At 39.7% G+C, this 25,868-nt stretch overlaps 2 protein-coding genes across 4 annotated transcripts; both read right to left on the bottom strand.

Annotated features, from left to right (window-relative positions):
- Positions 1-8,706: 8,706 nt before the first annotated feature.
- On the bottom strand, positions 8,707-10,166 carry ccl19b (chemokine (C-C motif) ligand 19b). Its single transcript, XM_026219507.1, has 4 exons — positions 10,015-10,166; positions 9,672-9,792; positions 9,474-9,592; positions 8,707-9,126 (listed from the first exon to the last, which is right to left on the bottom strand). The coding sequence occupies exons 1-4, from the start codon at positions 10,082-10,084 to the stop codon at positions 9,104-9,106; spliced, it is 333 nt and encodes a 110-aa protein (XP_026075292.1). The 5' UTR covers positions 10,085-10,166; the 3' UTR covers positions 8,707-9,103.
- Positions 10,167-13,727: 3,561 nt separating this feature from the next.
- LOC113054114 (GPI ethanolamine phosphate transferase 3-like) lies at positions 13,728-22,523 on the bottom strand. Of its 3 annotated transcripts, XM_026219439.1 has the most exons (11): positions 22,310-22,523; positions 20,656-21,137; positions 20,367-20,510; positions 20,087-20,210; positions 19,815-19,974; positions 19,241-19,420; positions 17,551-19,096; positions 17,256-17,459; positions 16,988-17,175; positions 15,323-15,393; positions 14,773-14,902 (listed from the first exon to the last, which is right to left on the bottom strand). In XM_026219439.1, the coding sequence occupies exons 2-11, from the start codon at positions 21,134-21,136 to the stop codon at positions 14,773-14,775; spliced, it is 3,228 nt and encodes a 1,075-aa protein (XP_026075224.1). In that variant the 5' UTR covers position 21,137; positions 22,310-22,523. The 3 variants fall into 3 exon arrangements, with proteins under 3 accessions (XP_026075225.1, XP_026075226.1, XP_026075224.1); XM_026219440.1 differs by lacking the exon at positions 22,310-22,523 and having other exon boundaries at positions 13,728-14,902; positions 20,656-21,136; XM_026219441.1 differs by lacking the exon at positions 22,310-22,523 and having other exon boundaries at positions 13,728-14,902; positions 20,327-20,510; positions 20,656-20,877.
- Between the last annotated feature and the right edge of the window lie 3,345 nt (positions 22,524-25,868).

Here is a 25,868-nt window from a genome sequence, read left to right as displayed (position 1 = left end):
AAACAGTATGTAGTACTGGAGCGCTCTGATGAAAAAACCGAGAATTCAGTCTCCCATGAGAGGAGGACTCCGAGCTCCGAGCAGCATGCTCATAGGCGACCCTTTTAGAAAAGGGGAGCGCTGCCAAACTACCGCGAGAATTGCCCACACAGCCCCCCATGTTAAGGGGCGGTGCTTGAGGTGTATAACAAATACACACTGGTTGGATGAAGCCCAAGGAACCCCGGGGCTAATCATCTTAAGAAAGGGAACGAAGCGGAGCGCGTAACCCTTACCGCACAGGATTTTAGAAAGTGCGCAGAGCCTTGCGTGCACACTTACCACTTACGTGGATTTGAGACAGTGCGCAAAGTGTTCACGTGCACACTGACCACCATGTGGTTTTGAGAAAGTACACAGGCTTAGCGTGTGTACAGGAAAGTTACCTGACAACCACTGTATGTGGGAGCTCACCTTCAGAGAGACCTGTGAAGCCTACTATCTGATAACCACAATATGTGGGAGTTCACCTACAGAGAGGCCTAGAGAGGCCTACTACCTTGTTACCAGATAACCACCTCAGTGGAAGGTAATATGGAACTCGACTCCAGGGAGGCCTGGTGAGGCCTACTACCTGACAACCACAAACCGTGGGAGCTTGTTTTTTTTTTTTTTTTTTAGTGGAAACGCACAGCATGTGGGAGCTAAATCTCCAGGGAGGCCTGGTGAAGCCTACTACCTGACAACCACAGTATGTCGGAGCTCGCCTTCAGAGAGACCTGGTGAAGCCTACTATCTGAAAACCACAATATGCTATTTAGTGGAAACGCACAGTATGTGGGAGCTAAATCTCCAGGGAGGCCTGGTTAGGCCTACTACCTGGCAACCACAGTATGTGGGAGCTCACCATTAGAGAGGCCTGGTGAAGCCTACTATCTGAAAAAACCACAATATGCGGGAGTCCACACAGCCCCTCATGTTGAGGGAAGCGATGCTTGGGGTGTATAACAAATACATACTGGTTGAATGAAGCCCAAGAAACCTCGGGGCTAATCATCTTAAGAAAGGGAACGAAGCGGAGCGCGTAACCCTTACCGTACAGGATTTTAGAAAGTGCGCAGAGCCTTGCGTGCACACTTACCACTTACGTGGATTTGAGACAGTGCGCAAAGTGTTCACGTGCACACTGACCACCATGTGGTTTTGAGACAGTACACAGGCTTAGCGTGTGTACAGAAAGGTTCCTAAGCATCGCAGAGGCGCTGGATCGCACGGGAGAGGCGAGCTCCAACCCTCAAGCGAGGGGAGCATCACCTGAGGCAGTACATACAGAAGGACTCCGTAACTACCACCTCCCCGGATGCGCCAAGCGGCCAGGCGGCCCCTCAGGGTGACCTGGCCGGATATCCATGTAAATTCCCTCCAGTGCTGTGCCAGCTCTGACCATCAGCCAGGCTCCTCGGGAGGGGTGTGGGACGAGCAACCGCAGAGCGCTTGCTTCCCGCACGTGGAACTCGCTCCGCGGTGGGTGTCGCGCCCTGAGACATAACCACCAGCAACATAACACCCATAAGCAGAAAGGGTTACATACTCACCCACCCTCCTGTACTGGAGTCCCGCTTTACGGGGCGCCCCCTTTTGGTCCGGACCGTCAGTAAGGTGGTCACTATGAAAATAGGACCAACCAAAAACATAACAGGTCCAGGATAGGAGACCGTTATGTGAGAAACTTTCCACCTAACCACGATCAGGTGGAGCGATGGTGGCTACAGGGGAATTAGGCAGGGGAGAAATGAAACAGAATTTAAAAACATCCAAAAAGGAAGTGATGAACTCCTAGGTATCGCTCTGATCCGGACGAGAACGCTGCCCCATCTGAATCACATCCCTCAGACCCTGCTTACCTCTTCGTGACATGCGATTCCTTTTGCCCCTGCCCTCAGGCGGGGGAGGAGCGCGAGCCGCGACACTAGCCTTCTGCGCCCGTCTTCGATCCTCAGATCGAGATGGGCCAGGACCCCTTTGTTGTTCGGGCTCTGCTGCTGCGTATGATTTACCATTTAAGCGGGATGTATCCTGGAAGGGCTTAGATGGCAAAGAGGGAGATTTTAGAGAGGATGTTCCCCCCTGAGAGATAGCAAGCCAGCATCTCTTCTACAGGGGGCATCCTCTCATAGCCGTCCTCGTGCATGCCATCGATATCAGCATAACTCGTATGCTGAAACCGATGGATGCGAGAGAAAAACGGCCTCTTCCCTTCCTTTTCGACTTCTGCATGTAAGTCAGGCAAGAATGGGAGGCTCACCTGGGCTGGCAGCTATGGTCAGAAAAATAACACTCTTCGAGGCTACCTCGCGACGTTACCTTTCTGGCACACGTCCATGGCAAGTTTATTTATTTTAATTTTAATTTCATTTCATTTCATTTCATTTAATTATTTATTTATTTATTTTTATTTTGCCGCGGCGTGATCCATAACCTCTAACAGCTCCCCATACGCAGAGCAGGAGAAATGAGCGGCTCAGCCTCAGCTTCTTCACCACTCTCAAATATCTCCTGCTCTTTCTGGGTAGAACCCAGCAGAGCACTAACTTCAGTGTCAGAAAGGGTTAATGACAACGCATCTTCCTCTCGAAGTTCGCTCTCGTTTGCCGCCGGAGAGTGTGAGAGGAAAAGTCCCTCTCTAAACTCCTCAGCGAGATCCACCCGTGATCCCCACGAGCTCATTCTCCTCCGTGCCTCGGCAACGGCGGGTCCTGAGCCGCGAGATCCAGATGACAAACGAGAGCGGAGCTTTTCCACAGAAAAACGCTCGCAGTGCGCGCAGATTGCCCCCTCAAGGACATCGCGCGCGTGCTCTTCGCCCAAACAAGAGACGCAAAGACTGTGTGTCATCAGGTGTCAAATAACGCTGACATGGATGCACACACTGTTTAAACGCCTTGCTAGTGGATGCCATGATAACGATAATAGATCGCTCTTACCATTCTGGTCGTTTCTCAGATGCACGCTTCAAACAAAACAGTCAATGAAGACGAAGAAGATAAGTGACGGGTCCTACGGGCGCGTATTTATAGTCGCGCCGGTAGCGACGTCAGAGGCTGTCGCCGGCCAACACATTGGCGTTTTTCAAAGTATGCTTCAGACACGGGTCACGACGAGGTGTTCCCCATAGTGTCCCTTCAGAGGACGCAGTTCGAAGTTCCCTTGACAGGGAACTCAACTTTGCATCATGAATTACATTTGAAAATACAAATTAGGTTGTTTTTTTTTCACACCATATTTTTGATCAGATAAATGCAGCCTAAAGGACTTCTTTCAGCATGAAGGACTTCTGCCATTATTGATCTCTTGTCTTTTACAGGAAGTAAAGCAGGGCAGGAAAAAAGCCTCTAACTATTTCTCAAGCTTAGTCGCCCCAACTTTGAGTAGTTTGTGTAATGGTACCTGACAGATTAAGAGTTTTAGGAACCACTTTCACAACCTGTTCTTTCTTCCGCTCCACCATCAATAAGAACAGAAACACTCTTGTTAATTCTACCAGGCACGTGCACAGGTAGGGCTCAACCTGTGCAGAGCACATGCCCTTTTTGCCCTTACACTCCGAAGTGCCCTTTTTTTGGTGTTTTTTTTTTTTTTTTTTTTTTTTTTTAAATCAATGCTATTGGTCACCCTTTACGACTGTCTGTCTGTTTTACCAAATTAGAGTTCTTAAAACGAGCTTGTGTAAATCTTATTCGATCCTCAAGCTGTCAGTAAGCTGATAACTCCGCCCCCTTTATATTCATTGAATCAACTGAAGTTCCACAGCAGCCGCACAGCAGACAACAACTGAGCTGAACAAAGTTTTGCGAAGGGTAAATAAATATCTTCTTGTTTGAATAAGTACTACTAAACACTGTCTATAAAGGCTCATATTTTATTTATTTGATGTCTGACTGACTCACTGACTGAGACATGTGGGACGTCGCCTGAGAGAGAGGGCTAGCATTTGCCATCTAGTCATAGCCAATATATAGCCAACACTTAAATAGCCTGTGCATACAGTTGCATTTCATCTTTTATAAAATGCTAATTTGGCCAAATGCATTTGACCACAGGAAAAACTGAGCGCTCCGTCTATATACCTAAAAAAAACTAGTTTGTAACCTGTAGATGAAAATGTAATGTGATGCCTGTAGCAGCAGGCACCGTCGCCGTTTTAATGACGGACAGAAAAAAAAATCACATTTGCACACATTCGCTGGTCAAAAACTATATATTGATAAGTAATACAACAACATAATTTGTTTTTACCATCGGGAAATCATAACAGGTGCGCCCCCCGCTGTTTCGTACTGGAACTTACACAAAGCGACGAGCGATCCTCGTCACCTAACATATATTTCTAAGAAATTTCTTCTTTGATTCATGATTGCTGATAGACTTAATTTATTAACATTTAGGCTAATCATGTTATGATATACTCTCTGTATACTCTCTGTATAAAATGTTGTAAAACATGGTTTTACTACAGTAATGTAGTAGTAGGCTAACTAAAAAAAAAATTACAGAAGATCACTGAAATCTTTATATTTTATCATGCAGAATGTAATTCATGATTCATTCCAAGGCTTCATTTATTTGATCCAAAATACAGCAAAATCAGTAATATTGTGTAATATTTTTACAATTTTAAATAACTGTTTTCTATTTGAATATATTTTAAAATGTGATTTTATTTTTGTGATCTAAGCTGAATTTTCATCATCATTACTCCAGTTCAGTACTCTTCAGTGTCACTTGATCCTTCAGAAATGCTTTTCACTGCAACTGTACTTTTCCACACTATTTTTATTTATTTTTTCATTGCTGGCTTATTTTAGGGAAAGTGTAGTGAATAAGAGACCTTCAAGAGACCAACATCCCTGGTCCACCATAGTATCAAATTTTGCCAGATACATGGATCACAGAAGGTTGCTGTTGTATTAGATTTAAAGAAGCCCTTAAAACCCTGTTTATCTATATTATCTAATTATCTAATATTATTATTATGGTTGTTATTAATCGTGAATAAATCTAAAGCTTTTGAGACTATTATTTTGTGTTATTGAATTTGTCATGAAGATGTGACCATTTCTTCCTTTTATGCAGGCTTACTAAATAATCTTGATATAAAGGGGGGGGGGGGGGCTTTTTCAGTTTCAGCACATGCCCCTCAAAAGGTCTGTGCACGGCCCTGAATTCTACCATCATCACTTTGCTGTTTCCAGGACTGACGTTCAGCAGTGCAACATTGTATATGTACATCTTCATGGCACTTATGGGAATTGGAGGACAGGTAGGGCCAATTAGAGAATGCATTCTACTGTCACGGGACTGCAGAGTTTCCGTCAATAAAACTGCATCAATTAGACAGGAGCCTTAAAGGAACAGCTCACTTAAATAAACTCAACTTCATGTCATTTCAAACCTGAATTAATTTCTTTATGATTCAAACAACTATATCCCCAAGTCTTCTGAATGCATACAGTGGCTTAATGTGAGGAACAGACCAAAATTTAAGTTGTCATCAAATCAGACTGGTTCACTTCTTGAGACTCAAATTTCAGTCAGACAAAGACTTGGAATATAGAGCATAAGTCACATGGCCCAGTTTTATGATGCTTTTTGTCATTTTGGAGCTTGACAGACCTAGTCTTCATGCACTTCAATGGCCAGGATATTCTCAAAAATGACACCTTTTGAAAGTCACACAGGTTTGAAATGAGATGAGGGAAAGTAAATTATGACTCAAATTCATTTTTGGGAGTGCTGTTCCTTTGAACACCCTTTGAGAACTCAGCATGATGTGCCATTTGGAGATATGAGCAGAATTCTCTTTCCACATCGACTATTATCATAATTACAGAGAGACTATCAGAGAACGCACAGTACTCTTTTAGTATGGCTGTTCAGCTTGCATCCAATGAGCAGAATTGCTACATGGTGTGCGAATGCGGGGGAGGAAGGTTGTAATTGGCCTGTGAATAGATTTGTCATTAAAAGGCTCAGTAGGGGAGACCCCACTCATGGTCTTCCGGTGACACATCTGCCTGATTAAAGAGGTCAAGGAGCCACCTTTCTGCAGTGTTACATAATAAGGGTTAAACATTCTGTTCTTTGTTAAGACCAGTTTGTTACGACCATTACAAATCTAATTATATTGCTGGGATAGTGTAAATTGATAGGCCATGTAAAAGAAAAATCAACATTTATGGCATTTCTGTTGGTTTTATGTAATGCATTCTCAAGGGAAATTTGAACCTTTAGCCATAACTATTCATGAATATTACAATATCAATTCTGGTTCTGTGAGATTGTCCCATATATGATGGGTCCCATGCAGCGACCTCAGTAATGCATGCAAATAGTAATTAACTTTTTTCCCCTTTAAATTCCTATCATGTGATTAGCCATTGCATTCATTCATAAATAGATAGATGTGTTGGATTAAATACTTTTTGGAACATTTCTCTTCTTCTTAGTACATTTGTACACAGCATACTGTGACAGTAGACCGGACCAAGAAATGGATTACGCTGCTAAATTTGCTGCCATTGCTCAAATGAGCCACAATTAATTTTTTTATTTTTTTTGTGTCTCGCTGTCAATGCACCATTTTACGACAAAACACTGAAATTGCTGCTCTGGATCGGGGAAATTTACCATCATTCCGTAGACCTCCCAGACACCACAGGACTTGACTAGAAGGAGGGCATCATGGATAGCGTTTTTCCCCAATCAAAAGCACCACCAGACCCAAAGCCCAGTTAGCCATCACCCTGTTGCACGGAGCATCTGCCTGAGCCCACCACAGATGGAGGGGCAGCACGATAAGAAGCGACTGCATCGCCCATTGCCCTAGAGCCTGAGCCGACTGACATGTCTGACCAGATGTGTTGTCTGTCCACACTCCTGCCACTGAGGGTGAGCTGTCACTGGTCTCTGCAAAAGTTTTGGATATTTATTAAATGGATAATTTTCTGTACGGCCCTGCACCATCCTGAAGCCTTGTCTAGCCTTAAGTCTTCCAGTCTTCAGATCTGTAAGATTGACTTTCCTGCATTTTAAACAGCCCCTGTATTCAGTTTTTCTTTGGGTCGAGTCAAGGCTCTGTAAACATCCTCTCAGAATCACTTTGTGTTTTTGACTTTTTTCTTTGTCCCACTCTTTCAGTCTTCCAGGTTCAGCATTGCTCAGTGACCAGCAGACCAGGGAGCGAATAAAAGAATGGGTTCGCTGCTTTCACTTTTTCTGTATCCTGGAGGATAAATCTAACAGAGCAAGGGAATGACCGAAAAGAGAGAGAGGGGCTGTTGGGGTGGGGGTGGGGGTTAACAGGCTAAATGTACTAGCGAAGCACATTAGAGCTAATGGATGAAGTATGTGGGGTCAGATCATTCAGTACAGCTCCTGGACCCCCCTACATGTGTGCTAACATGTGTGCTAATGCAGCACACTGATCCAGAGACCTGGGCTGAATCCCAGTCTGCTTACTTCTACTAAGCACTACAAGTATGCCCTTGTGAAAAAGAAGTACACTTTAGCATACTTTTCAAAAGAGTACTTATTACAGGAATAATATACTTTAAAATATAAATACTTATGTGCAGACTGCAAATGATGGTTTCAACAGTTTTAGCTTGGCATTTATTAAATGTGGACAAGTTTCTGTTTTTCTTTGCTTAGATTTCTGTCAGCGTTGAATTCATCCACCTTTGAGTTTGATCTAATGTCTTCTCAGAGCAATACCTGACATGTTTCAAGCCAAATAAAAGACTCAATCCAGGTAACCTTGTGTAAGTGTATTCACTTTCTACACAGTTCACCAGATGACTGATCTTGCTGCTCCTGAAAAGAAGTTTAAGATGAGAAGCTAAATTGTGTTGCGGAGGTGAGCCACCTGTGCAAACAACATGGTAATATTTCATAGATAGCCCTGGTGGATGGATTCCTTCATAGGAAATAGCAAAGAAAAAGGAGAAAGAATATAAAGTAGGAGATACTGTGGCAGACACATTCTGTTCGGAGTTATTTTAGCGCTTGCAAACATCAGGTTATCATTTCATGACCAATTCTAATGTTTCAAAATGATTGTACACAAAAATGTCTGTCTGAGTCTTATTTCACATGAATGGCCTTCTCCAGATTGCTGAGATTTTTCACTTCAGCGATCAGTGCATTCTATGCTGGAGGGTTTGTATATGTGTTTGTGTGGCCAATACCAATGTCCATGGGGTAAAACATTTTACTTTCCTTCAGAAAACTGGAATCAACTGCAGATTCGTTTCAAAGCTGAGAGCATGGTGTGGATTATGACCAAACTGATGGGGTGAAAATGATGACTACAGAGAGATTATAGAGACATCAAACAGGCTTGAATAGCGCTTCATTATAGTCTAGAGGTTGAATGCTTCCGGCTACACAAATGAGCAACCATTGTAAAGGTCACTTGGGCAGCTTCAGCTCTCCTAGATTGTGTATGCTGAGTGAGTGTTATTTTGGATGCAGAGGATGTGGAAAAGTCAAGACCTCTTTACAGTCTCTGCTGCAACAATACTTTTTTAAATGAAACAAAAAATGCATATAGACATTTTGATTTGAAAATGATTTGTTTGTTTGTTTTAAGGTAATTTGTTAATTTTTAAATGAATTTTTAGATTTCTGTAACTAAAAAAAAAAAAAAAAAAACGCACACAAATATCATATTTAAAATGTAAAATCCTTTATTTATATTCCAAAATAGAAAGTGGAAATATAGAAAAATATTTTCATTCAGTGGCTCAGGAAACACAGTTACTTTATACAACGTAGACAGAATACAAACTCAGAAAGTGTTGGAAATTAGGAATTATTTAGCTTCAAATCTCTTCAAGAAGACCGTGTAGTGGAAGGGTTCACATTTCAAAGATTGTTCATATCTTGTAAAGCTTATTCATAGGACAGTAGATTTACACTTGACCTGCTCCACCAGAGTACACATGTAGTAAACATGAAAATGAGTATTTACTATTAATAGGTTTAGTAATATCAGCTATCTGTTCCAGGATCAGTATCATTGGTGCATGTAGTGTGAGAGCAGGCTGAATCTGTAATGGTGTCATTACTGTTGTCTCTGCTTCTTTCCTGTTAGAAAAGAGAGGAAATAATGTTATATGTTATGTTATGTTATGTTATGTTATGTTATGTTATGTTATGTTATGTTATGTTATGTTATGTTATGTTATGGTATGGTATGTAAATTCTATGTTGTATCTATAATGTTATATTATTTTTGTTGTGTTATATTATCTGGAAAATGTTGTGACATTATCTCTTCTAAATGTTATGTTGTGTTTAAATGATGTTGCTAGGCGGTCCTAAACGCTATATAATGTTATCTGATGTTATGCAAACAGTTCTTAAAAGCATGCATGTACATTTATATTAGTTAAGTACTAAGACTTGATGTTGAAATACTCACAAATACGTACCTCTATGTTTTGTGGGGGGTTTTGCAGGTCCTGCTAGTATGTAGTTGATCAGTTTGCTCACCCAGTCATTTTCACCTGGAAATGGTGCGCAGAGCTTCAAGCCCTTCTTTGTGACAAATCTGTGGAAATTCATTCATATTAAATATGCAAAATCAAAGTCTTTAGAGGCATTTTAGAAATGCATGTAATGTGCCTTACATAGTGGCAGGAATTTTGCATGCTCCATCACCGGTCTGAAGGGTGAAGGACTTCACCACCTTCTGCGGGATGTGTCGGGTGCTGGTGGTTAAACAACAATCTGCTGCCGCATCGTTCTGAGCTATGATGGTGAAACAGTGCACAGAAAGTTAACTATTAGCAACATCAACAGTCTCACCCACAAAAAAAGAAAAACAAGAAAAATAGGCAGATTATCTACCTAAAGTTTCAGATTGTAAAAGGTGTTATTTAAGTCTATTGTAAATGGGGATTAAAAAACTGATTCATTTATACATCTTGCAGAAGGATATTGTTGAAAAAAAAAAAAAACATTTTGACTCACCTGTTGCACAGCTCCATAGACTGACGCTCAATATAAGCAGAGCACCTGCCCATAGTGTCAGAGAGTTCATTTTGTCCCTCTGTGTGTGTCCGTTCAGCTGTGCTCAGTAGATATATGCCTCACCGCTGCTTGCACAACTTTTATATGCTTGTTCATAACTTTCACTTTCTTTATTATTTAAGGCAACCCATTCCTGTAAATCCATCCTCATTAAAAGAGCCCTTTCACCTTCTTTTGTTAACTGGAAATGGTAGCACCTCCCAAGAGATCCTTCATCTTTTCGTTTCAACATGTTTTCTGGGATTTTGAAAAGCGCTTTTCAGTGTCACTGCCTCATCAGAAACAAATGCGGTGAAAGTGAAGACAGATTAGCAGATGTCATTCATAGCTGGAGGGAACAGGTTGCACAGAAGTGGTTTGGGGACAAATTAGATGTTGTTTAAACTCCACGTGCGAATAATCAGAAGTTTTTGAGCTTATTCAAGTACTTGTGTATAAAATACAATGAAATAAAGTGCATGCGGCTGTGCATTGCATTCATAAATGCAAAGTGTCCACACTGATTTTTCAGTGCAAATAATTAAATATTAAATTAACTAAAATTCAGCTCCAGAGGTTTCCAACTGCACTTATCTGCATAGACATAATCCGACCAACTAATATCTTCAATTGTTATGAAAATGATCATGCTAATATCTCAACTCTTATGAACATATTTAACATATTTAAACATCAAAACAGCCAAATTCTCGGCAAACCACATGTTGTTTGATTGGCAGCACTACTAATATGTGGGTTCATGTGTTTTTGGGTGTAAACCTGAATGAACATGTACCTGTAGCCAACAGGTAAGCAATGTATGCTACTGGAAGATTATTATGTAACTCGCTTAGTTTTTTTTCATAGCATTGCTGACTACCCAGCCTAGCTGGACTACCTGTATTTTTATGATACTGTCTGAATAACCATTCATTGACAGATTTTTATTCTATATTTCTCTGCTGTAAAGCTGTTTTATACCAGCAATAAATAAATAAATGCATATTTTCTGTAAATGTATAACCGGTTCAGTGCATCTGAAGTGTGCTGAGAAATGGGCTGTGTTTTGGCAATACTGGTAGTGTTATTTTTCAGGCATGCATCTACATGTGGATGCTAAATATATGCATGGAATATAGCCAGCAACGTGTGTGAAGGCTTCGGACATGTGTTAATTAAGCAGAAAAAGAAGTAGAATAAAACAGCCCATATTCTGAAATCCTGCTCAATTAATACTTGCTCAAGAGCTGTAGCCTCCACACACACAGCCAGGTCTTCATTCTGTGCTGTGATCTCAGGAGCCCTAATGAAGCGTGAAGAGATGAACAGACCACTTTGATTTCAAGCCGTTCGGATTCTAACTACAGCTGCATTTAGTTTTCAGTCATTACTTCAAGATTGTCAGAGAATGAGCCACATGCCGTGTCACTTCCACCCCGGCCAAAGTAACTGCAGCAGGTCCAGAAGTAATCAAGCTGCTTTGTCAGATGAAGGAAATTACAGACAATCAGGACTAACTGAAGGCTAGTCTAAAGTTCTCAATGAATATCCTTTGCTCATTGTACAGCAGTATATATTCAAAGGAAAAATAAAAACTCAGTTTCTGATATTTTAGAGTTGCATTGTTATTGGTTTATTTCACTTATGCATGCTTCTGCCTGTTGGCTTCACCACATAACTTGAATTTTACAGAATAGTTTTTTTTTTCAGTCCACCCAAAAAAATATCAAAGTGAATTTTAATATAGAAATTTAAAAATGCTCATCATATAAAATATGCATTGAAGTCGGTGGATTAATGAACTACATTTACATTATTTGTTCATAAAAATAATTATTTTGATGTTGACGGCACTTATAACATTCATCCAGTTATACAATAATTGTGTAATTTAACATTTTAGTTTCTTTCATCAGTATTTATATGATTTTTATACTGTTGTACGAGACTTGGCTTTCATTTACACTGAGAACAGATGTAGATTTGAACGAGATGTTTTATCTGTTCTCTATCTACAGATTTAGACTCGTCATAACTTCAGGATGGGTTTTATGAAATATTTGTGGTTAGTAATTGGCAAAAGCTGTTTAAATTGCAAGATGCTCTAATAACAAGATGTTCTGTTCATTTGGAGGTTAAACCTATTGTCCTCATGATGAATGGCAAAGATTCATCTTCCTTGTATAGGCTCGCCCACGACTCAAAGCGCTTGTTTGTACAAGAGGCCCAAAATTGCTTACATTAAATAAAAAAAAAAATAAACGGCTCTTATCACAGTCAGGTTGTGCAGTTCTGTCTGGAATCCGTACAAGATAAACTCGTCACAGGAATCTGCAGCTCTCCAAAAAGTTTGATTCTTATCGTTGACACGCTGAAGCTAATGAGTTTTGATGTCTTCCAGGGTCACGTAGATGCAAACCACACACATACAGCTACTAGTATGTTAAATGCTATTTTTCTATTACAAAAGCATCAATTTTATATTTTTTTTTAGGTCGAATAGTCTGGTTTTTAAATTGCGTTTATATAACAGATATATTAATTGACATGAAAGAAGATGCATACATTTAATAAGGTTAGAAATAGGTTAAAGAATGTCCCCGGAATTCAATTTAAGGGGGAAACCTATTGTCCTTTAATAGAAATATTTATTTATTAATTCATTAAATTTGTCCTGGCTTCAAAATCATGCAAAGTGTGTTACAGAAACCCAAGTTTACAGGCAAAGATAAAGATCAATATGAACTGACAACTGCATGATAATCCGTTTCTTGGAATCGAACCATGGCTGCAGAAATCCCCCTTTGACTGCCAGGTTAGGTTACGTGGGAGAACCATTTTCCAGAAGACCTATCAGGTATGCAGGATTTTATAGATCTTTCTCTCCAGATAAGCGGGACCTTCCGATCAGACTTTGCACCCATAACACAGACTGAACCAAAGGTCTGATAGAGCTGCAAGTATTTCTGAGGCAAACTGTAGCATTGGTTTGCTAACCGGACCTTGGATGTTTACCGTCACACTCAACGCATCGTTTCATTGATAAAATCTGCTCAGTCTATCAACATTCCATGTTTTGAAACTGTTCTTTATGTTTGTGCAGTGAGCCTGCTATGAAATGAGAGATCTAATTGTAGTTCAGGAACAAAGGACACTCTGGAAAGTCCGTAAGATTAGTTTGTTTATGATCCAGTCACAGATGGTCATGGGTAATTTCTTTACATAATGGACAGGTATTTCCTACTTTTATGTGGGGTGTGTGTGTGTGTGTGTGTGTGTACTTTGGATGGGTTAAATGCGGAGCACGAATTCGGAGTATGGGTCACCATACTTGGCTGAATGTCACGTCACTTTCACTTTTTTTCACTACCAAAAATAACATTAGTTCTGCAAAAATAAATCAATTTTTTAAGTACTGATAAAGACTGTAAAAGAAATACACATCTCTCCCTTAAATACGTGTGAAAGATCAAAAAGCTATTTGGTTACAAAGTAAGTATATTGGTTAAAAGTTATGTCACACAATAACAGAATTGAATTCTGCTTGTCTGGCTCTTACTGACCTCAGAATCAATCAGATTTCAGAAGGTGTTTTTAGATAAAACACTGCCCTCTGCAGGCCAACAACTGCTCCTGCACACAAAAGGAAACTAGAATCCACACACAAACAACCATTTCAAATTGTAGAAAGTATTTAATGGACAATTAAAATGATTCCTTTCACAGCTGGTTCAATCATCATCCACACATTAAGACATATTAAATGCCACTGTATGGCTTGACAGTATTTTGCTTTTAAAAAAGGTAAAAATAAAAAATCAGCCCCTTAAACACACACAAATGCACCATGCATAGCAGAATACTTCTATTGCATTATGGCTAAATGAACCTGAGCACATGATGTAATTATCTTCCCCGTGCATTTCTCACAAAAATGAGATCATACAAGACATTTAATCCATTAGTGAACTAAATATATAACAGTCAACGGAAACTGAATGAACACCGTTTCATTCACTAACATCAAACAAGGCAACCGTTAAAGTTAGTGACCTGTTCTCAAGGTGAGGAATTTAAAATAACAATAAAAACCAGGTGTCCAACGGTGCAGAATATGGTTCGACCCTGATGCTTGAGTGGTTATTGCTAAGGAATAGACAGGACAACACATTAACAATGAATGGTTATCAAACAAAGTTCAAGCTTTAAAAATAAAAATAGTTCCAGTCCACTGCTGAAATCAATGACTGCCTCAATCATGCACTTGTAGTTTTTAAAGGAATAGTTCAACCCAGATCCAAAAATATACATAACATAGCAACACTGTGGGGATTTTATGTAGCCCTTCAATATAATAACTTCTAATTGTCTCTATAATAACCTTGTGGAACATGGCAGTAAAAAGGCATGCACGAAGATCATCTTCTCTCTCTCTTCTTCAATACAGAGGCAGCAGAGCAACAAAGGCTGACAGTTCAATAGCTTGTTGAAAGCTTTTATAAAATATTAGCTTCGGTTTCTTGACTTCTCTCACAAATTCAAAAATGAGTAGATGCTTTAAACCTCTTCGTTCCAAAACTGACGAAGTCAGATACAAAACAAATCTGGTTTTCTTTCGTATGGTTGGCAGTGGAGTTGAGGAGGATGAGCAGCACGTCTCTGAAGAGGTTTGGATTGGGTTTGAAGGAGGAAAAGGGGGCGTGGTCAGGGTGGCCAGTGCTACCTGGAGTTTTGAGGGAGGAGTTTCTTAAATAACCCACCCACTGACACGTCCACCCTCATCACCATGATGACCCCCAGGATCACAAACACACTGCCCACGATGAAACCCGACGCCTCAAACATCAGTCTGCCGAAAAGAACAAAACATCTTAGAACGCAGTTATGAGAAGAGCTTTTTATTGTCATTAACATTAACACTGTCATAACGCCACAATGGATCCCTGTGTGGGTTTGTTCGTAATGATGCCGAAATTCATCACTACATTAAATTACCTCTTGTGAAAGTCAGAGTCGTCATAAATCAGGGTTAACATCATCTACTTATAAAGCATGACCGTTAGGGGCTGAACTCTCTTTACATGAAAAGCTAGTGGTGTGTGTGTGGGTGACTTTTAGTAAAATTATAAAGGACCTCGTGTGAAACAACATTGTCAAACAACACAAGCATGTGCACATTCCTAGATCATTGAATCAATTATTTAAAATAAAAAAAGACAGAACGCGATAAGAGCAAGAAGGAAACAATAAGTTAGAGATGGTGACTCACTTGGGTGCAAACACTTTCCACACCATGAGGTGTCTCCTGAGGATGGCTGCAGCACAGACCGACGCAAAAACCTGAAGGTAAACAAGTTATTTATCATTTAATGTCGATTTTCCATCACACTAGATGAGAACACATTAGCCTGCTAAGCCTCTTCACATCAATTCTTACACAAAACAAAAAATACCGTGAATGATAAAAAATTATAAATAAAAAAAAACAACAGCAAACAAAAAAAAACTAGCGATTACCGTAAAACGCTGTGTCACTATGAAGGAGGTCTACAGATATAATCAATCTAAATATAAGACCATCATATGTGAAATTTAAGACCAAACCTGTGATGGGAATACACAGTTTATTAAATATGTATATGAAATATTTAATGTGTTTAATGTAAAAAAATGAAAATCACTGCTGTCAAAAATGCTTTTTATTATAACGATATACAGTGAACTTCGTATCAGAAAACAATATCCCAACACAAAATTAATCCATAAAAATATCGCATCACTGCGATTTTTGGTGGTGTAAATTATTTATTCTATCAGCTTTTAAATCCCTAAATCTGCATGTTTTTAATATTTACCTCAGGATTTTATTTACCTTTATTAAGGCCAATATTTTGTAACCTTATTAAAAGGATGTGATATCTTTCATGTCAAATTCTTGTTGACAAAGAAATTCACTATACACTACAGGGCTGTTTACCAATCAAATTAGTAATTTAACCTGCACAAATCCTACTGCAATAAATAAATGTTATGAAATTAATGTTTTAAATAAAATTTTGAATTTTTAAATAAAAGTTGGGGGAAAATGCATACTTTTAAACATGAGACTAAACCACCAGTAGGTGGCAGTAATTAAATTATTCATTCAACAGATTCCTTCAAAACGGTGAATCATTCAGTAACAAAAACGCTTGGAGAATGTGCAATACTTCCTTTCTGATCTGTTTGAAACTATTTTTGAATTGTGTCTAAAATGTAAGTAACTTAATATACTTAACTAGTTGTTGTTGTTTTTTTTTACAAAAAATCATTGTAACATTTGCAATCTTGCAAGTATTTAGGAAAATAACCTCCTTGTCATGGTATGTTACATAACTATATCATGTTATGACTAAACTAAACATTTAGAATTTTTACCATTTTTGTTCTGTAAGTTTCTTTATGTCTGCCGTTACGCTCATTTGATTTGATTTCTCCATGAAAGTCCTTCACAGAGACACAAGCCTCAAAAGTGAGACATTAACAGCAGAAATCCACGATCCATTATCAATCGCAGTTTAAGCTGAATGTTATAAAATTATTCTCCATTTCGATGCGTCACTACTTATTTTTGACACTTAAGCTTTAATCAGGCTATTTGTCCTGTTGGGCAAGTAAAATTCTTTTTTTTTTACCAACCACCCAATTGCTGCGGTAATTCTCTCTGATGAGAACTACAGCAGGAGGAAATTTTTTCTTAATACTCTACAATGATTTTAAACAATTAAGTGTGTCCATCAGACTGGAGAAATCTTTGCGGTAATGTGATTGATAAAAAATGAGCCATTGAATCTGAATTTAAGACATTTTAAACCTTTTTAAGTGTATAATGTGGTTGTGCATGATTTTTGTGCCCTACTTAATGTGAGCATTATGCAAAGCAATTGGACCCCACCTGCACTCCATTCACAAACAGGTAGCGTGCAGCGAGCTGCAGGAGACCCGAGCTGAACTTCTGAGGGCTCTCTCTCAGTCTCATCTCCATGACAGCGTCCTCGCTCTCCTCCACTCCTGCGGAGCGCGTAGAACGGGTCCCACGCACCTCGCACACCAGAGGCCAGAACAGCAGCAGAGGACAACCAACTGCATGTGTAAATTAGTGATCATTAGAAATGGCGAGATTAAAGATAATTCTAATATAGAAACGTAAACAATGTGAATACCTGCAAAGATGATGTGAGCGGAGAAGGTGTTGAGGGTCACCAATGAGGCAGGAAGCGCAGTGCCCGTGTGACCTTGAGGAAAGCCCACAAATGCTGCACCCCACTGAATGGAGGGGAAGGTTGGGAGGTGTCCTGTTGCATGGAAAAACTGGGTGGCTGCCAGAGACCATGAAACCACTGGAGCCCATGGCACACTAAAACCATCTAGGAGGGTTAAAGAAAGAAGATTTATTGCATCAGTAGTAATAGCTCAGCAAGACATACGATGTGAAGCTAATAATGGAGTGCGTCTTACTGGAGTGCTTGTGCAAGCTGGAGAGGTTGGTGCTACAGGCGTGGATGTGCAGCATGGCTCCGGCCTCCAGCAGGAGAAGCAGGAAGGCAAGAGCCATTCCCTCCGGATGGAGCAGCAGAAGCACCAACCCCAGGAGTCCACAAAGCAGGACCAATGGGGCAGAGTACACTGTACCCAGCCCGTAAGCCTCCACAGCTGGCCTGCTGTCCGCTTCACCACTTTCCGTGCCCCCGTCCTCCAGCGAGTGTCGGATGCGCTGATACAACTGTGGTATAAGGTGGTGCAGTTCAGCCTGCGGACTGATTCCCGTACTGGCTCGGTACTTTGGGGGTGGCAGGGATGTTCCTCGAGAGTTCAATGGAGTCCTTGACTTGAGGAACACGGTCATAGGGTCCACCCACAACAGGATCAGTCCCAGGCCGAGCAGGCAGAAAGAGGTCCGAGGCAGGAACACTTGAGCTAGGCCGATGAGTTCAAACAAACTCCTGAAGGTGTCCTCTGGGGTGGCACTCACCGCCCAGTGCAACCCCATGCAAACACAGGCCAGGGGTAAGAGGAAGCAGGCCGAAAACAGAGTCACACTGGTACAGTTGAGGTTCCCGTAGTGTCGGAGCCATCGATGTAGAAGGTACCCCCACAAGGCTAGTGAGCCAACGGAGAGGACATAGTGGAGGTTGCGCAGTTGGCTGTCCTGTACTCGTGAGAGCGGGGAGAGGAAAGGTGAGGGCTGGCAGGTGCCCTGCTCCTCTCGGCAGTTGTGGAAGGAGAGGGATAGGTAGAGCGATCCCACCAGCACTCCCAACCACACCAACAAGATGAAGGCCTGCCGTCTAACAACTGAGGACGGCAGAGCTGTTGAGAGCAGCTGAGGTGGCTTCTGGGTGTCTGGTGGGGGAAGTGGCACCAGAAGTCCATCCCAGTTTAGACGGAGTGGAACATAGATGCTTAACGTGAAGAGCAAGAAGGTAACCACGTTGCCCTCATAGATGACATAGCTGTCTGAGAGTAGGGAGGCACAGCGCAGGAAAAGCACCAGCAGGGCCGGTGTGAGGAGGCTAGAAGGGGACCACCTCCCTTTTGGAGAAACTCCATGAGTCCTCCACAGAAACAAAACTTCAGAAAAAAGCGCTGCAGCTCCCGCACACCATGAGAGCTCCAAATAACCTTGCGAGAACAGCTGACCTGCAGCTACTACTAGACCCACCACCAACCCTGAGAGTATGGGCAACTTCAGCAGGCCTTCCTGAATCACTACATGAGACAACTCAGAGAGGATGTAGCACAGCATACAGGCAACTCCTAATATTAAGAGCCCGGCAGCCATTTTGAAAGGGTTAAAACGAGCCCAGGAGGCTCTACAAGTCTCCCTGACAGCGGTCAGATAGTTCTGCATGAAGACGACTAGCTCAGGAGAGGGAAGATGGCCCTTGTGGACAGTGGCCAAGTACTGGGAGGAAATGTTTGAGAAGTCAGCCCGCAGCTGAGATAGACTGTCTGGTGGGATGTCTTTGGCCATGTTAGAGTAGGTCTCCAAAAAGCGGTTTACCTTTACAGACATGAAAAATAATTAATACAGAACTAAGCTAAGTTCATCACAACTGTTGTACTTCTGGAGAAAACATGAAATACAAGACAATGCAGGCAAATATAATTGCAACTTAAAACACAGGTTAAGAGAAATTCCTCTAACCTGTTTGACGTTAATCCACAGCGCCTCAGCCTGGCTGAGTCCTGTAGGTACACCCCGGGAGCCATTCTGAGGAAAAAGTGGCAGAAGAACCTGTCCCACACTGCTAAAAGGAATGGGAACCCCCAGCAGGAGTGCCAGCGTGGGCACCAGATCGGTCTGAGGTACTACCTCAGGTTCCACCTACAAACATAAACATGCTGAACTGAAATGTATGGAAACATAAATGAAATGTAAATTCCTCTCTCACAGAGGCACTTTTTTTATTATTATTCACATTTTAGGAAATGGGGAAGAGGCTAAAGTCTCTATGACATTTGAGGAAGTTGCCATTTCAAGCATGTTTGTTTAAAAATAAATAATATAAAATTATTACATAACATGGCTTACTTTTTATCATTACATTTCATTATCCAACATTAAAGTCTCTGAACTTAAGTGTAAAACAAGTAGACAGTACTAATGCAATTACAGACAAGTAGTGTTGACTACAGCTTCTCTACAGTATAATTTCTGTGTGTCACACTGAATTATAAGATTATTAAATACAGACAAATCATAACATTGTCTCTTTTACCTGGGAGCCTGGTGCTGGAAATAAGGGAGAGGAACTGTAGAGAAACAGAGCAGCATCTGTCTCTTTCTGGCTCTCTCCACCATGATCCCCAGTGTCTGTCATTCCATGATCACCCATCACCACCAGCAGGGTGTCATTCTTCAGACGCTTTATCACTGACCTGGGGTCAGCGGTGAGACAGTGGCAGACGGAAAGCAAATGCATAATGCAAGAAGATCTATTAAAAATGTAGCATGGCAAAATGAGGGTAGGTGAATGAGGCAACAGCTAACCTGATAACTCCATCCATCTGCGAGAGTTTCTCAGCCATCGCAGGGTGATCCGGGCCGAATCGGTGCCCACAGTGATCCACACCGAGGAAATGAGCAATCAACACATCCCAGTCATCCCCCTCCACTGGAGAAAGAACACACAAACCCATAGCCACTCATTCAGACACTGCGTTTACAGTGTAAACATGAGAGATATCTACATCTATTTACAAGGTAAACAAAGGGAGATCTTAAACCAACCAGGCAAGTTCCTAATTGACCTGCAACTTATTCTGCTTACTGGTGGGATAAATGTTTTGGAGAATGCCATTGTCAACGGTGTGCAAGTCCTTCACGTTGAAGGAGGGGAAGGGCAGTGATCTGTGGAACTTCTTTGGGAAGAGACTCACCCATGTGTCATCCCCCATAAAAACAACTCTCTTGCCTTTAAACCAGGAGAAAAAAAAAACACAACCATTAACAAAGACTAGCAAATCTACACTTTAGATCATTTCAATCTTACTATGACTATTAATATATTTCTTGAAAGGTTTAGTGAAAAGGAAAATACCAGAAGCAGATTCACTCACCCACTTGTCCCAACTGGTGCACTAGATTGTCTTCCAGGATGGCGTTGGATGCGAAGTTGTTCCCCACATCAATGAAAGTGGGCAGAGAACCCGTGGTAAAGCCTTTGATCCTCTGCATGGTAGTGGTGGGCGGATCGGCCCGAAAGGTGTAGAGTCTGGCATGAGAGGGGTGTAATGATGCCATCTCATCTAACACCGGCAGCTTGTTCTCGAACGGTTTGGGTGCTGTATTCTCCGGATCGTAGCGGGTAAAGTCGGCCTTCAGGGCGTCAATGATCAAGACCACTGCCCTACGAAAGCGTGGCTCGCTCAGGCAGAAATCTCCTTTCACCTGAGCTCCTGGAGACAAGACGTCCGCACAGGTGCTCGTTCTGTTGACCTCCAGCCTGACTAGGAGGAAGCCTCCCACAAACAGGAAGATGCCCGCATAAAATACTGAGCAGACCCAGATGAGGGCGACCAGGACAGGAAGTCTTCTCATTCTAGAAAAGATGAGGAGGAGAATCAACACAGGGCTCATTATGTAATTTTAGGGGGTACATTTCACATCAACCAAAAGGTAGAAAAACAATATGGTATGGTAAGATTATATGTTTCCGTTTAGTCTTCCATGCTACATTATACACAATTTGGTATTACAAGGGAAAGGATGTTTTCCTGGTCAATTTGTCAACTGCGTTAGAGACAAACTGTAAGTCATTCAATTTTATGAATCATATTTTTTATTTTTTGCATTATACATGTACAGTCAATTTGGACACAATTTTTATCATCATAATTTTGGAAATTTTGACAGATGTTAAGAAAAACTCCAACATATGGGGATTTCTCATTCTAGACTTAGAATTAGATTTAAAATAACCTCAAAAAGGATATGAGAAGCAAGAATTGTTAGAAATATGTTAAGAGTTGTATAAATACAGTATGGATCAATTGAATTATATTAAGGATGATGTTATGCTATCCAAGGATATGTTATCTGAAAATTGGCTCTACAGTGTAGGTAAACCACATGTTATTTTCTTGATCAGGTTAACTTCAAATTTGAATAAACATTTTAATTAAAATCATGAAGAATAATGCAAACCAAAACAGTGGACCCTATAGTTGAAGGTCAATAAATATACTCCTTAATAGGTTATTGTAGGTTTTATCCTGAACAAAATAAGAGGACACTTTTAATGTTAAAAATGAAATCAATGTGTAAAGAATATCATCAAATGATCTGATAAAACATTTGATTTGTAACATAGATGACAGTACATTTACCAACTCAGACACAAAAAAAATCTTATTAACAGAAAATTAATCATAAAATAATAATATAAATAATATAAAATAATAATACAAAAATACATAATTAAAATAAAACAGATGACGTTGACTGTAACATTTTACTTATTTTTAATTCAAGACTCATTCTCTATCACTTGACATAAAGCCATTGCATTCAGTTCCCTTCCTAGTCACCTTTAGTGTGACACACTAGAAGGTTTTGAGACACAACTACAACAAGCATTGTTACGTAGTATATCAATACTGAACTACACCAACCTTTAAGATAGTACTGTGAACCAAGCCTTCCTAGTACACACTGTGAAATGCACTTAAGACTGAACTGAGTGCGAGTGTGTGTTCATGCTCCAGTACTGACCTTGCTTCTGTGTGTTCGTCCTCTCTCTCTTCAGGAGCTGAACTGTAGACTGCAGGAGCCTGGAGTGCCGCAGCTTCACCGACATCTGGCAGAGCCTCACTGCTGCTCTACGATCGGTGTCTGCAACCTGATTTCATGTCGGTTTTGTTGTAATACTGGTCACCTCGCAGCCCGGTTTACACTTCCGTTGACACGCGCAGTACGTCACAGGTAAAGCCGAGTGTCAAAACAAAAGACACCGTTTACTGATATTCAAATTAAAAGCCCCTCGGGACTCGCCATGTCGACGATAGCAAGTTTATATACAATTTTATATACAATTATATAATTTTTATATATATATATATATATATATATATATATATTTATATATATATATATATATATATATATATATATATATATATATATATACTTAACCATAATGGGCCTTTTTTAAAGCGTGTTCTTTCACAGGCATAAATCTTGCCGCAAAGCACCTGCAAAAGTATTAATGAATGTGATTGATCGGATAAAATAGCAAGGTTATGTGTGAATTATTTATTAATAAACTAGTGTTTTATAAGTCGGTGGCTGCAGAGACGAAGCTGACGATGTTGACTCGCAATCAGTGGACGCGCATTGAATTTGATTTGTTTGAAAATTACTAGAAATGTTTTTTTTTTTTTTTTTTTTTTTTTTTTTTGTGAATGGAAAAGTTTGAGGAGCCTTAACAGTATTTTTTCGCAGAGAGAGGGGGGGGGGGCTTGCAGTGAAAAACCACCGGCTTAGATCAATGCGAATATAGACCTATGTTTTTACGCAGCATAAACAGTTATAAATGTGAACACTTGCATCGACAAAAAGCTAACGTGCATTCAAAAATCAAAACAATCGAGACATTAAGACATTAAGACTTCCTGTTTTTGAACCTTTTATACAGTCTATGATTTGAATGTGCTACGATATGTATTTAATAAAAACATTTTACTGTGCACCAGAAGCTGAAAAAAACTTCACTATGCAGTGTTTATTTTAAAAACACTAACGTTACTTAATTGGATTTGTATTTTCTATTAAAACAGATCAACTCAGTTTCACCATGAAATGTTGTTTGTGTCAGGGAATGTTAGTAGCCCTTGCCCAGAGTTACCATTTTCCATAAGGGTATCTGGTGCAAAATGTATTATTATTTAATCCTCAGCCATATCATATGTATTGATCCTACGAAAAACAACAAACCCATGTGCCAGCTGCAGTGACATCAGATCAGTGAGCACAAACAATCATGTTCTTTACTAAGATGCCAAACACAAACCAATTTGGAGAGGAAATGACCTTTTACTTTTGAAAAACGCAAATGAACATCCATCCCATTCTTACACCAGTCACTGCTGACCACAATGCAGGCCTGTCTGATCACAAAGTCAACAATGAGAGTCACTGAGTGTGGAAATAATGGCACATCTGTGTGTGGGGCGAGATGTGCCATCCAGCTGCTGGCAGGTAAACAGAGACGAGCCTGTCCCGCCACAGCATGTGATGCCAGGAAACTTATAAAAAGACCAGCCGGAGAATGTGAGATTCAGTGTGACCGCTGCCATTTAACATTTAGTTTCAATTTGTTCAGCATTCACCTCTTCCATCCGAGATGACAACTGGTTTACCCATAATCCTCTTTGTTGCAGTGGCAGGTTTCCACAGTGGTAAGATTACATCGCACATTTATAATGACAGTTTTGAAACAAATGTGTATCTTATAAATATAATTATAATTAGAATAAAACGATATCATAATTTATAGTTTGTTATTAATATTATAATATGATGCTGTTTGTATTATTAATATTAAACAGGTGTATATATATATATATATATATATATATATATATATATATATATATTCATACACATTTTGTGTCTTGTTATTTAAAAATTAGAATAAAACTATATTATTATATTTTTAAAAACATTATATGATGTTAATATTTTTAATATAGTATAAAATGTAAAAAAAAAACATGTTTTTGCAACTTAATTTAATTGAATGTATAAAGTTTTTGTAAAAATGTTTATATATATATATATATGTGTGTGTGTGTGTGTGCGTGTTGCATTTTTATTGTTTGTTTTGACAGTTTATTCAAGATTAATATCTCTTAGGCATCGCGTGTTACCCCTTTGTTTTATTTTGGAATGATCTGTGCTTAGTTAACATAATAATTATATGTAATGAAGAAAAGTCCTTAATAACCATTTAATTCATCCTCGATGAGTTATAGATGGCAAAATAGCCACCATTTCATACATGATCTGCATGTGGAGTAATATGAAAACTGTGAAATTAAATTATACTTGTACATTTTTGTGTTTTTTAGTGGTTTCATTTTCGCTGCACTGTGCTGAAACGACTAAATTGCCAGATGAGAGAGGTAACACTTTTCCGAGTTTTATTTGCTTTTCATTTATTGTTTTTCACTCCAACCTAAAATTACAATCAAAGATTTATGCAAAAAGATCATTGCAAATCAAACATCCTTTTTCTGTTTTGTCTAACCTCAGCGTTTGAAGAGAACAGCACGACTCCACAAACAGGTGGGTCATTATTTCCCACGCCGGCCTGCTGGGCTCTGTGTAACTTCTGCTCAAGAGATGAGAAGTCTCATCTCACGTCTCGCACACATTCCCATCATGCTCAGCTCTCATTCCATCTCTGTTTCCTCAGATGAGTCTCAGGAGTATGAGGCTGCTCATGTGAAAGGTAAATGTGGACCAGATCAAATATGTGTTTAGGGCCATTTACTCAATAAGCTTTGACTCACTGACAGAATAAATATAAGGAACAACATATATGGTTGAGAAAAGTCGTGTTTTGTTATAATCTAAATAATCTGAACCGTAACAGATGGAGAGACAAAGGCGGTGACAGACACTACAGGTAAACAGAATGACTTTTTCCAAAACTTTATTTTCTGAAAAGATACGTTTAATATAGAGATAATGATATTACATTGCAGCATACAATAAATGTAAAAATAAATATACATTTTAGATAGGATGCAACTTTATTGTACAAGAACAGAGGCAATGAAATACAGTTAGTTATTATTATTTCTATTATTATTCATTTGTCTGTTTATACCCTGTGAATAACTCTATAGATGGTGAGAGAGAGGCACTAACAGACGCTACAGGTAAAGACAAAGAATATTTTCCTAAAATAAGTTTATTTTCTAGAAGCATATACGTTCTTTACCGAACATTATAAATAATGCACTTTCCACAAACTGAAGAAGAGGAAAGAGGGTCTGAAGGAGAATCATATTTTTTTTTTATTTTGAAACAAATAATTAATGAAACGGTTTATTGTCAAGTGTAAAGAGGTCAAACAAGTATTTTATGAGCTGTTTTATTTTGCGTTAAAGTTATGTGATGTTTACAGTGTACAAAATGTGGACACACACAAAAACATTTGGTGATTAAAATAATTATATTAGTTATCAAATAATTTCCTTAAAACAATTCAACATATTATGTCAAAATGATGTCCTTGTTATATGATTTTAACTGTTGGATATGC

Source organism: Carassius auratus, chromosome 35 (assembly GCF_003368295.1).
Source record: "Carassius auratus strain Wakin chromosome 35, ASM336829v1, whole genome shotgun sequence".
NCBI lineage: Eukaryota > Metazoa > Chordata > Actinopteri > Cypriniformes > Cyprinidae > Carassius > Carassius auratus.
The sequence above is the reverse complement of the archived record's forward strand: the minus strand, read 5'-3'. Positions and strand labels throughout refer to the sequence as shown.